Here is a 13,958-nt window from a genome sequence, read left to right on the forward strand (position 1 = left end):
AATGACTCCTTGATCCATGGGCTGCAGAATGGATGTTGTGTTAGCAGACATGAAAACAACATTAATCTTCTTGTATATCTCTATCAGAGCTCTTGAATGACCAGGTAAACTGTCAATGAGCAGTAATATTTTGAAAGGAATCTTTTTTTCTGAGTAGTAGGTCTCAACAGTGGCCTTAAAATATTGTAAGCCATGCTGTAAACAGATGTGCTATCATTCTGGCTTTGTTGTTCCATTTATAGAGCACAGAAAGTGTAGATTTATCATAATTCTTAAGGGCCTTAGGATTTTCAGAATGGTAAATGAGCTTTGGCTTCAACAGTCAACAGCTGCATTAGCCCCTAATAGGAGCGTCAGCCTGCCCTTTGAAGCTCTGAAGCCAGACATTGACTGCTCCCCACTAGCTATAAAAGTCCTAGATAACACTTTCTTCAAATAGAACGCTGTTTCATCTACATTGAATATCTGTTGTTTAGTGTAGCCATCTTCATCAATAATCTTGGCCAGATCTTCAAGATAACTTGCTGCAGCTTCTACATTTGCACTTGTTGCTTCACCTTGTACTTTTATGTTACAGAGATGACTTTTTTCCTTAAACTTCATGAACCAATCTCTGTTAGCTTCAAACTTCTGTAGCTCCTTACCTTTCTCAGCCTTCATAGAATCAAAAGGAGTTAGAGCCTTGCATTGTACTGGGCTTTGGCTTAAGGGAATATTGTGGCTGGTTTGATCTATCTAGACCACTCAAACCCTCTCCATATTAGCAGTAACGCTATTTAACTTTCTTATCATTTGTGTGTTCACTAAAGTAGCACATTTAATTTCCTTCAGGAATTTTTCCTTTGCATTCACAACTTGGCAACTGGCCAAAAGCAAGAGACCTAGCTTTTGGCCTAGGTCAGTTCTCAACATGCCATTCTCACTTAATCATTTCTAGCCTTTGATTTAAAGTGAGAGTTGTGCAACTCTTCCTTTCACTTGAAGACTTACAGACCACTGTATGGTTATTAATTGGCCTAATTTTAGTATCATGGTGTCTCGACAGACATAGAGTGGGCCAAGGAAAGGGAGAGAGATGAGGGAACAGCTGGTTAGTGGAGCAGTCAGAACACACACATTTATTAATTCAATTCACTTTTTTATATGGGCAGGGTCTATGGCACCCCAAAACAATTACAAAATTAAAATCAAGGTAACTGACCACAGATAACTATAACAGATATAATAATAAGAAAAAAATATTTAATATTGTGATAATTACCAAAATGTGACAGAGACACAAAGTGAGCACATGTTCTTCAAATATCCATATAAAGTATTAAATCTATAAAATTATGTAAAGTCTTTACTGTGATATATAACTAACGAGATTAAAACGTTCATATTTTATATTTTTGATATCTAATAAATTATGATGATAATTCTAAAGTTGGAAATGCTGTTGGAAAATGGCTGCAAAAGAATTGCTTGATACAAGATTGCCACAAAACTTCCATTTGTAAAAAACACAATTATCTGTGAAGCACAATAAAGTACAATAAAATAAGATGTGCCTGTATTTTTTTAAAAAAAATTATATACAAATGGCCAATGAACATGTAATAAGATGCCCAACATCATTAGTCAGCAGGGAAATAGAATTAAAACCACAATGAAATAACCACAAGACACCCATTAGAATGATTAAAATTTAAAACACTGCCAATACCAAGTGTTAGCCAGGATATGGGGTAACTGGATCTCTCACACATTGCTGGTGAAAATGTGCAATGGTGAAATTACTTTGGGTAGCAACTTAGTAGTTTCTTATAAAAGTAAACATACACATAAGACTCAGCAATTTGACTCCTAGATATTCGATCAAGAGAAATGATAATGTGTGGTCTGGCACGGTGGCTCACACCTGTAATCCCAGCACTTTGGGTGGACCAGATGGGAGGATTGCTTGAGGCCAAGAGATTGAGACCCCATCTCTAATTAATTTTTAAAAAATAAAAAAAATTTAAAGAGAGAAATAACATGTTTCCACAAAAAGACTTGCACACAAATATTTATAACTTTTATTCACAATAATAAAAAACTTGGGGAAAAGCCCAGGGGAATTGATAAACAAACTGTGGTATATCCATACAATGAAAAATTTCTTAACAATAAAAATAAATGAACTAGTGATACACAACATCATGAATGAATCTCAGGAATGTTATGCTCAGTAGAAGAAGGCAGACACAAACGAACTTATACTATTTCATTCCATAAGTGAAATTCTAGGATAGGAGAAAAATATAATACATAGTGACAGAAAGTATACCAGTGGTCGTCAAGGACCAGGGAGGTAGGTTAGTGAGGAGGAGAGGTGGGATGGAAGGAGAATGACTGCAAAGGGGCATAAGGAAACATTTTTATGATAGAAATACTCTGTATCTTAATTGTAGTGGTAGTTTCACAGGCATATACTTGTCAAAATTCATCAAACTGTACAGTTAAAATAGGTGCAGTCTTCCTGGATTGGCAACATTTGTGTATATTGTGATGTATCAATGACAAAAGAGTAGTGCATCCTGGGGACAATGAAATCTTCACATTTGGAGCCTTCCTACATTCCATCATAAGCATCTCTTTTTTTGGCTCATTCTAATATGTGTCCTTTCCCTTAATAAACCATATCTGTGAGTACAATAAAAATAAAACAGGTGCAGTTTATTTTATGTAAATTATACTTCATAAAATTGATTTGGAAAAAAAACAAATGTCTATAGGGCCAACTAAATAATGTAAATTAGTAAAATGTATGGCTATGGCTTAAATCACGATCTTTGTTCGTATAGATGAACTTTGTATTATTTTCTTCCAAAATGTAGTTTATAATTTTTTTTTGCTTTTATTAGAGGTATTGGTATAAGAAACATTTTACTTTCCTCTTAACTATACCTAAATGTAAGACAAAAGTGTCAAATGTCAAGTAACAACAGGCCTCAATTTGTAAGTCCTGGGAACTACGGCGAGCTGGAGAGTGCATGGTCTGTCTAATGTGGTAAGCTGCTAACGCCTCCAGCCAATTGTTGCCATATCAGAATCTGAGTCCAGTTTTTGGAATTTTAAAAATAAATTCAAAATACAGATTATATATGTGAAATCTGCCAAATTTTAAATGTTGGTAACTGGCTGGGCACGGTGGCTCAGGCCTGTAATCCCAGCACTTTGGGATGCCAAGGCGGGCGGATCACCTGAGGTCAGCAGTTTGAGACCAGCTTGGCCAACATGGCGAAACCCCATCTCTACTAAAAATACAAAAATTAGCCAGGCATGGTGGCACGTGGCTGTAGTCGCAGCTACTCGAGAGGCTGAGACAGGAGAATTGCATGAACCCAGGAGGTAGAGGTTGCAATGAGCTGAGATCACGCCAGCCCCTGCAACAGAGCAAGATTCTGTCTCAAAAAAAAAAAAAAAAAAGTTGTTAACTAATTAAAACACCATATGAGTCAATAATATGTGGGCTGAATAGGATCCGAGTGCCACTTTTCAGATATTCTCTAGTGGTAATCTGGTATGTTTAGCAGGTGAATAGAAACTGTTTATTATTTCAGTTTTCTCATTATTTTCCTTTATTATTCTCTCTTTAAGCACCCCTACCCTGACCACTTGGCATGGGTTCCAGGTATACTTATTGCTACTTAAACTTCAGAATTATACTGCTATACATTTAATTATACTGTTAAACATTCATTTTTTTACAAATTGAAGTTTCGTGGCAATCTTGCATCAAGCAAACGTATTGCTATCATTTTCCAACAGCATTTCCAACTTCAGAATTATCATAATCATTTATTGGATATCAAGAATATCAAATATGAATGATATGTTTTATTTTAATCTCAAATTAGTTACAAATCACAATAAAGACTTTACATAGTTTTATAGATTTAATACATTATATGGATATTTGAAGACCTCATAAAATCTTCTCCCTTTTCTTTGTCTACTAACCTGACCTAATCTTATTTAACATTCTTATTCCACCGTGGGTACCATCTAGGCCTGAGATGGACTGGTGTGTATTTGCTTGATATCGTCTGTTTATCTGTTCTCTTTCCTAGCCATCCAAACATCTTTGTCTTCTGTCTTTCTAAAAAATTTATTTTACATTGCTTATTGTTCTTTTTATAAGGAATATTCAAGAAGTAAGAAAGCAGATTTTCTTAGGTTACCTTTGAACCTGGAATTTGTGTTACCACTGTGGTTATATTACTAGTGAGCCACAGGAGGACAGTATAGAAATAAGTGGAAACAGAGGCAGGGATATGATGACAGTTAATTGTCTATCATATATTTATCCCAAGGAGCACGTATACATCTGCTATATATTTTGGTATTTGCTATTTGTAGTTTTTTTGTGATTAAAAAAATAATTTGAACTTTTTATTTTAGATTTAGGAGTACATGGGCAGGTTTGTTACCTGGGTATATTGCATGATGCTGAGGTTTGGGCTATGACTGATCCCATCACCCAGGTACTGAGCATAGTACTCAATAGTTAGTTTTTCAATCCTTTCCCCCACTTCCCTCCTCTAGTAGCCCCCAGTTTCTATTGTTGCCATTTTTATGTCTATGAATACCCAATGTTTAGCTCCCACTAGAACATGCACTATTTGGTTTTCCATTCCTGAGTTAATTCACTTAAGATCATGGTCTCCAGCTGCATCCATGTCACTGCAAAGGACATGATTTCATTCTTTTTTATGGTTGTGTACTATTCCATGGTGTGTATGTACCACATTTTTTTTTTTTTTATACTTTAAGTTCTGGGATACATGTGCAGAACGTGTAGGTTTGTTACATAGGTATATACATGTTATGGTGGTTTGCTGCACCCATCAACCCTTCATCTACATTAGGTATTTCTCCTAATGCTATCCCTCCCTTAGCCCCCAACCCCACAACAGGCCCTGGTGTGTGATGTTTCCCTTCCTGTGTCCATGTGTTCTCATTATTCAACTCTCACTTTTGAGTGAGAATATGTGATGTTTGATTTTCTGTTCCTGTGTTAGTTTGCTGAGAATGATGGTTTCCAGCTTCATCCATGTCTCTGCAAAGGACATAAAACTCATCCTTTTTTATGGCTGCATAGTATTCCATGGTGTATATGTACCACATTTTCTTTATTCAGTCTATCATTGATGGGCATTTGGGTTGGTTCCAAGTCTTTGCTATTGTGAATAGTGCCGCAATAAACATACGTGTGCATGTGTCTTTATAGCAGAATGATTTATAATCCTTTGGGTATATACCCAGTAATGGGATTGCTGGGTCAAATGGTATTTTTGGTTCTAGATCCTTGAGGAATTGCCACACTGTCTTCCACAACAGTTGAACTAGTTTACACTCCTACCAACAGTGTAAAAGTATTTCTATTTTTCCACATCCTCTGCAGCATCTGTTGTTTCCTGACGTTTTAATGATCGCCATTCTAACTGGCGTGAGATGGTATCTCATTGGTACCACATTTTCTTTATCCAATCCGCGTTAATGGGCACCTAGGTTGATTTCATGTCTTTGCTATTGTGAATAGTGCTGTGATGAACATATTAGTGCATGTATGAGATAAAAGACCTCTACAAGGAGAACTACAAAACACTGCTGAAAGAAATCATAGATGACACAAATAAAAGGAAAAACATTACATCCTCATGGATTGGAAGAATCAATATAGTTAAAATGACCATACTGCCCAAAGCAATGTACAGATTCAACACTATTCCTATCAAACTATCAACATCATTTTCCACAGACCTAGGAAAAACTATTCTAAAGTTCATATAAAACCAAAAAAGAACCTGAGTAGCCAAAGCAATCCTAAGCGAAAAGAATAAAGCCAGAGGCATCACATTACCTGATTCCAACTATACTATAGAGCTAGGGTAACCAAAATGCCAAGGTACTGGTACAAAAACAGATACGAGGACTAATGGGACAGAAGAGAGAACCTAGAAATAAAGTCGCACACCTACAGCCATCAGATCTTCAACAAAGCCAACAAAAATAAGCAAGGGGGAAAGAACTCCCTATTCAATAAATGGTTCTGGGATAGCTGGCTAGCCATATACAGAAGAATAAAACTGGATCCCTACCTTTCACCATATATAAAAATTAACTCAAGATGGATTAAATATTTACATGTGAGACCTTAAACTATAAGAATCATAGAGGAAAACCTAGGAAACACCATTCTGGACATCAGCCTTGGGAAAGAATTTATGACTAAGTCCTCAAAAGCAATCGCAACAAAAACAAAAATTGCCAAGTGGGACCTAATGAAACTAAAGAGCTTCTGCACAGCAAAAGAAACTATCAACAGAGTAAACAGATAGTCTACAGAATGGGAGAAAATAATCACAAACTATGCATCCAACTAAGATTTAATATCCAGAATCTACAAGGAATTTAAACAATTGAACAAGCAAAAAACAACCCCATTAAAAAATGGGCAAAAGACATGAACAGACACTTCTCAAAAGAAGACTTACAAGACTTACAACATATGAAAAAAGTGCTCAACATCACCAATCATCAGAGAAATGCAAATCAAAGCTACAGTGAGGAACCATTTCATACCATTCAGAATGGCTACTATTAAAAAGTCAAAAAACAATAGAGGCTGGTAAGGCTGTGGAGAAAAGAGAATACTTATACACTCTGGGTGGGGTATGTAAATTAGTTCAGCCACTGTGGAAACAGTTTGGAGATTTATCAAAGAACTTAAAACAGAACTACGTTCGACCCAGCAATCCCATTACTGGGTATATATTAAAAAAAATCGTTCTGTCTTCTGTGTTTGAAACACTCCTTGCTGATAACAATTCTTATTCAGATTCCTTATCTCCTTAGACAAATCTCCCAACATAGATAGTAATTTCTAAAATTTATTTCTAAGTATGTTCATTATCCTATAATAAACTATAAACTTTCCCAAATCTGGCTGGGCACGGTGGCTCATGCCTGTAATCCCAGCATTTTGGGAGGCTGAGGCGGGCAGATCACTTGAGGTCAGGAGTTCGAGACCAGCCTGGCTAACATGGTGAAACCCCATCTCTACTAAAAATACAAAAATTAGCCGGGCATGGTGGCGGGCACCTGTAATCCCAGCTACCTGGGAGGCTGAGGCAGGAGAATCACTTGAACCCGGGAGGTGGAGGTTGCAGTGGGTCGAGATCATGCCACTGTGCTCCAGCCTGGGCAACAGAGTGAGACTGTGTCTCAAAACATACAAACAAACAAAAAAAAACAAACCCCCCCCACACACAAAATATATAATTCATGCTAAATATGTTTAATTTACTATTAATATAATGCCGTATATAGCAACCCAAATAGCTCAAGACATAGATACTCAAAAGACATTTTTGCCTTCTTAAGTTGTACAGTAAAAAATGAATTAGTAAACTTTTAAGTAACAAAGGAAGATCCTCTATTGTTAAAGAGTGATATTATTGAATGCTAATGTTCAGCTGTTAGGTCAAAAAACAGTTACTGCAAAATGCTGGTTTGTGTCTAGGCCGATGTGAACAGAAACTGCTAGCAATTTAATCATTTATAAAAGGAAACAAAGTCACTGTAAATGAAAATGGCTAGAAATTTAAAAACTGAGACTACTGGATTTTAGGACATAACAAGATTTTAGGGTTAGCTAGTCAAACTTCATCATTTTTTCAAGAAAATGGGACCTAGAGAAATCCAAAGTCATAAATTCTGGCAGAGCCAGGGCCTATATGGAATGCTAGAGCCTAGTGATTTTCCCAATTACCTAGAGGAAATCCAGAATCTAACATTTTCACATTCTGAAAATGTTTACATAACTAATATTTACTATTATGTACTTACATTCTAATTGAAGCACTTTCGTAGGCAAAAATATCTCAATTTTAGTGTCATTAGAAGACAAATTATCATGGCAAAAATATGTATTCAGATGTTCCAATGTTTCCACCATTTTCAGATTTAGTCCTGCTTGTTTCCACCACTCTGCCTTTTGTGGATTAATCACAAGGCTTTCTTCTTTAACAGAAAATATCTTTTTCAAATCTGTAACTGAATATTGGCTGTGGGGCTCTTGAATTCTTGGCACTTACAAAAAAAAATAAAAAACAAATAGTTAGAAACAGTCTACAAAGCAAAAGAAACAAAACACAATAAACAGAACCACACTGGAATTTCTTTATGAAATGCATTTTTATGCATTAGAAAAAAAGTGAAACTTCAAGTTATAGCTGGTATTTTTGTCTCAAGATGCTAATATTTCTAAAATTTCAAGCTATTATAGCAGTAGAAGTCACATAAAGGATTTATTTCACTCTTTGAAAATATCAAAAAGTTAAAATTATTCTAATATTTAGTAGAAGGAAATCTTATTTTGACCATTTTCAATTATTAAATGTTTGATTAACATTTTGAAGTAATATAAGCTTTATTAAATTAGAAATTCTAACTCATTATAATAAGCCTAAACAAGAAAATATATTTGTTCAGATTTTATGATGACTATATCATCTTAGATATTGTGGTACAGAGCTTACTGCCTCATTACTTTCTAGCCTAAACGGGAGAAATCATAACATATGGAGGAACTGAAGTAGCACAACTACCTAATATTATTATCTGCATTATAAACATCAACCTGAAATTAGGATTATAAATTTTGAAACTCTAATTTTGGAATGGTGCTTTTATAATGACAGTAATATTAAGAAATTAAAACTTAAAAATACTAATATTAATAATAGTAATTACTACTAAAAAACATCTGGCACTGTGCTAAGTGCTTTCTTTACATGCATTATTCTTAATTAATCCCTAAATAATTCTATAAGATAGGTATAATTTTTAATAGTTTTATTAAAGTATAACTGACATGCAATAAACTACACATATTTTGAGTGAAAAGTCTCATAAGTTTTGATATATTTATACATTCATGAATCCATTACCACAATCAAGGTAATGAACATGTCCATTCCCTCCAAAGTTTTGTATCCCTCCTGCCTCTTTATACCTCCCTTCTAATCTTCCTCATCCCCCAACCCCTGTCCCACTGTTCTGCTTCCTGCCACTATAAACTACATTTTCTAGAATTTTATATAAATGGAATTATGCCATATGAATTTTTTGTGGTTTCTGTCATTCTGCATAATTATTCTGAGATCATCTATGTTGTGTATATCAACAGTCCATTCCTTTTTTTCAGATAGAAATAATTGTAGATTCACATGCAGTTGCAAGAAATAATACAAGATGTCTTGTTCCCCCTTTTTTTGCTTTAAAAGTATATCATACTATGTAACTGATAATTTCAATGTATGACCTGATTTTGATGTCTAATGTTTCTGCTGTATCTCACTGATGATGCCAATATATTTTGTGATTTTTGTCTATTAGCATGTGTTTCTTTCAACTTTGTGGAAGGTCTTTGAAGCATGAGTTGAAGTACATTCTTCCAGAAAAAAATTTATTTTCCTCTAGAAAGGATTTACTTTTGTTTCTCTATGTGTTTGGGAAGCACTGTCAACCTGGAACCACTTTAAATTAAATCACCACTATTTTTAAAAGTATATAGGTGGTTTGAATTCAGACTGCAACCAGGCATGATGGCTGCCTTCTGGTTAGAAGTACTTAAGAGAAATTTTTTTTTCTTTTCCTCTCTTCCAGCTCCAAGGTAGAAATATGCAAATTTATTCGGAGTTCCCTTCTATATATGGTGGTTTATTTTTGTATGCTCTTATTTTGATGGTAGTTTGTTGAATTCCCAGTTTTATGTAGGGGTCCCCTATCAGACCCTCCACGTAGGATATTTCTTGATTCTACACTACATGTCGACCTCAAAACAGAAGTTCAAAGTCTCCAAGGTTTAACAGAAAGCTTGGAGTGAAAGCCAGCTTTGGTGCTTACTTGCTACCCAGGATTCCTGTTTTCACTTTGTTTTTGGCCTCCAAATGCAACTCAGTGATTCATTTAAAAAATTTTTAAAACAATACCTTATCCAAAGTTCCATTTCCGTGATGGAATAGTTCAGACACAGACAAGAGTTTAACTTACTCAGATAAATTTTGAATATACATGTGAAATGTATATTCACCTCAAAATTATTTTGTTAAACTATAAACAAGTTTTGCTAAAATGTTATTTATTTATTTTTGAGATGGAGTCTCACCATGTTGCTCAGGCTGGAGTGCAGTGGTGATCTCAGCTCCTGCAACTTCCGCCTCCCTGGTTCAAGTGATTCTCCTGCCTCAGCCTCCAGAGTAGCTGGGACTACAGACGTGCACCACCATGCTCAGCTAATTTTTGTATTTTTAGTAGAGAAGGGGTTTCAACATGTTGGCCAGACTGTTCTTGAACTCCTGACCTCAAGTGATCCGCCCTTGTCGGCCTCCCAAAGTACTGGGATTACAAGTGTGAGCCACGGTGCCCGGCCATTTTTTTTGTTTTGTTTGTTTGTTCGTTTGTTTGAGACAGAGACTTGCTCCGTCGCGTAGGCTGGAGTGCAATGGCGCCATCTCGGCTCACTGTAACCTCCGCCTCCCAGGTTCAAGTGTTCTTGGGCCTCAGCCTCCCGAGTAGCTGGGACTAAAGGTGCGCTCCGACACTCCCGGCTAATTTCCGGCCGTTGTTAAAATGTTTTTAAATGTCCTTTTTGGAAAGCTTGGGAAACTAAAACTTTTAACATTAGATGTGATTTATTTTTATTTTTATTTTTTTTACAAACAACTCACAACCTTGGAAATACAAATTACATGTATGGGACTGTTTTATGTACTACTTGTATTTCATTTCATTTCTTTTCTTTTCCTTCTCCTATGTATAGGGATTACCCAGAAAATCAGCAAGATCCGGATCTTGTCATATACTTCTGCACCTAGCATAATGAACCTTATGGAAGATATCTTGGTATTTTAGCTTTAGGCGAAGTTATATATTCTGTTAAGAAATGGTCAAAGAAAAAGGATATCCCACATTTCTACTGGTTATACCTTTTTATCTATACTTTCTATTTATCACTTAAAAGCAATTAATCTTTACCTGTAAGCAAAAATGGGTTCAAAGGGCTTCTACATCTTTCTAATTGCCACATCATGTAGTATTTATTAGCTGATTCTTCAGCAGTAAGCAAATTACTGAAAAAAAAGAGTTAAAGTTTAATACATTAATAATATTGAGTCTTTTGTATAATAAAATTTTATTTTATTTTATTTTTATTTTTTTGAGACAGAGTCTCGCTCTGTCACCCAGGCTGGAGTACAATGGCACTATCTTGGCTCACTGCAACCTCCGCCCCAGATTCAAGCGATTCTCCTGTCTCAGCCTCCTGAGCAGCTGGGATTACAGGCATCTGCCATCACGCCTGACTAATTTTTGTATTTTTAGTAGAGGCGGGGTTTCACCATGTGGGCCAGGCTGGTCTCCAGCTCCTGACCTCAAGTGATCCGCCCACCTCGGCCTCCCAAAGTGCTGGGATTACAGGTGTGAGCCACCGCGCCTGGCCCAAAATTTTATTTTTAAAAAGTATTTTTAAAGTACTTTTACACTTAAAATCAAGTGAAAAATTAACTTTATAAATGTGTAAACTGCAGTCGAGTTCTACAGACCAAATATCAAACACAGTACTCACTTCCTCCATCCTTGGTAATTTGTAAACTCAATTGTTCCTACTTGACTATAAATTACTCCCACCTCCACCTCCCTCAGTGGAACCTGGAGCCGAGAGGGCTGACTTGGGAGAGTTTTAGCACTTCCCTCCATAAACTATGCTAGCGTCAACCTTATACGCCACCAAAAATAAAAATACAATCTAAGTAAAATTACCATGCTTACCATGCAAATAGCAACCTCAACAAAAATTTTTATAAAATTGCTGTCCCCAAGTCCATTCCATATAGAAATTCTGGATCCTCTACTGGCTGAGGATCAGAACTATGAAAAAGTCCTTCTCTGGAGATGGCAGAGTCCTAAAGTTTAGTTCAAGACCTTCAATCTTGGTGGGTTTGTGAGTGAGTGATGTGTGTCTGTGTATGTGTGTTTAGGGGTACTATGGGGAGAAGGGAGAAAATATGCATGACAATCAGTGTAAATTACAGCTCATCTGTAGCTATGACGCTACTAGCCTTGGTAGGGGAAAGACTATTAATTCATAAACCCCTTAATCTGTGTCCCAAGCTTCCTGCTACCCTGAGTGAGAACTGATTGTATTCTGTTTCTCTGTTCATATGGAACATATATGAGCATGCTAATTAGAAGTATTGCCAGTTAAATTGACAGTCTAGGTCAGTGGAAAGCTAGGTTTTATGTCTGAGGCATCCAGTTTACTCACATAATCCAAAAATCTGGTCATGTGGTAGAAAATTTGAGAATCTAGACAATTCCTGAATCTTACCAAGGTTTCTTTGACAACACCTCAGATTGTAAGCAACTATTTTAAAGTGAAAGGAAGGGGTTATATTTAGCAAGCCATGTCCAATATAGACACATTTTCACTCTTAATGGAGATTTCTGAAGGCAGGTCTGAATCTGATACATTGTTCATAAAAATATATTACAAGTCAGCAGTCAGTAGGTTAATAAAATCTTATGCCATACAGACTTTTCTTTTTTAGCCCATAAAATCTAGCATAGAATATTATATGTGGTAGGCACTAAAAATGTTGTTAACTGGGTATTATTTTCAGCCAAAATGTTGTGCTCTGAAATAAAAATAATTGGGACCATAAAAATAAGTTAAAGCTACAATAACATTCTTTATTATTTTTCCTTCTTTTTTAAAAAAAATTTTAACACCTTTTCTCCTTGTTTTTAGTTTTACAGTTGAGATATACAGTAGTTCCCCCTTATCCATGAGTTCACTATACTCGGTTTCATTTATCTGTGGTCAACTGCAGTCCAAACTATTAAATAGAATATTCCATAAACTATTCATTAGTTTTAAATTGCACTGTTGCGAGCAGTGTGATGAAATTTCACGCCATCCTACACCATCTCGCCCAGGATGTGAATCATCCCTTTGCCCAGCATATCCGCACTATATATACTCACTACCTGCCCATTAGTCACTTAGTAGCATTCTCAGTTATCAGATCGGCTGTTGCAGAATCACAGTGCCTGTGTTCAAGTAACCCTTTCTGTATTTAATAATGACTCCAAAGCACAAGAGTAATGAGGATGGTATTTGTTATGGTTGTTCTATTTTACTATTTTACCATAGTTATTGCTATGGTATTACTATGGCTAATTTATAAATTAAACCTTATCATAGGTATGAATATATGAGAAAAAACAGTATATATAGGGTTCAATAACATTCACAGTTTCAGGCATCCATTTAAGGTCTTGGAATTTATTCTCCCGGTATAAAGGGGGACTACTGTAAACTCATTTTTAAAATATGGATTTTTAAGCTTTTACAGTCACCAAACAAATGGAAGTGATTTATCTCTTGCTGGTAAATGTAGTAGTGAGGGGACAACTTCTTTCAGTTGTTTCAAATGGCTCTAAAACCATTAGCTAATTTGAAAGCTTTTTCTTCTAACTTTGCCAAATCATAAGTCATTAGTTAAGATTTGTTTCATAAATTCTTATTAGATATTTGAGTTATAACAATAGACATATAACTTGTGATTAAAAAGAGCTTATTATGGTTTAAATACTTTTAAAATCAAACTGAAATTAAAGATCATACTAATTTCTGCTAGTTTCTGTTTCTAAAAATGCCAGTTTGCCATAACAGATGGATTAGGGTGTATGGACTAAATAAAAGAGTAAAAGGGCACTAACAAAAACAGTATATGTCCTGCAAATAAATATCTTGTACCTTAGCAAGAGAACTAAAAGTATTTAAACAAAGTATATGTAGTTTCCATACTTGTCCTATGCTGTTTTTAGGGCTCATATCTGATACGGACAATTCTTAGTTCATG

General features: G+C 35.5%; 1 protein-coding gene across 1 annotated transcript in view; it reads right to left on the reverse strand.

Moving 5' to 3' along the window:
• SHOC1 (shortage in chiasmata 1) overlaps nucleotides 1-13,958 on the reverse strand; it is a 113,043-nt gene that overhangs the window by 47,907 nt on the left and 51,178 nt on the right. Inside the window, exons 11-12 of the mRNA XM_054500512.2 lie at nucleotides 11,071-11,165; nucleotides 7,879-8,121 (exon numbers count right to left, since the gene is read on the reverse strand). Coding sequence (XP_054356487.1) covers nucleotides 7,879-8,121; nucleotides 11,071-11,165 — 338 coding nt within the window. The remainder of the gene's footprint in view (nucleotides 1-7,878; nucleotides 8,122-11,070; nucleotides 11,166-13,958) is intronic.

Source organism: Pongo pygmaeus, chromosome 13 (genome assembly GCF_028885625.2).
Source record: "Pongo pygmaeus isolate AG05252 chromosome 13, NHGRI_mPonPyg2-v2.0_pri, whole genome shotgun sequence".
Classification (NCBI taxonomy): domain Eukaryota; kingdom Metazoa; phylum Chordata; class Mammalia; order Primates; family Hominidae; genus Pongo; species Pongo pygmaeus.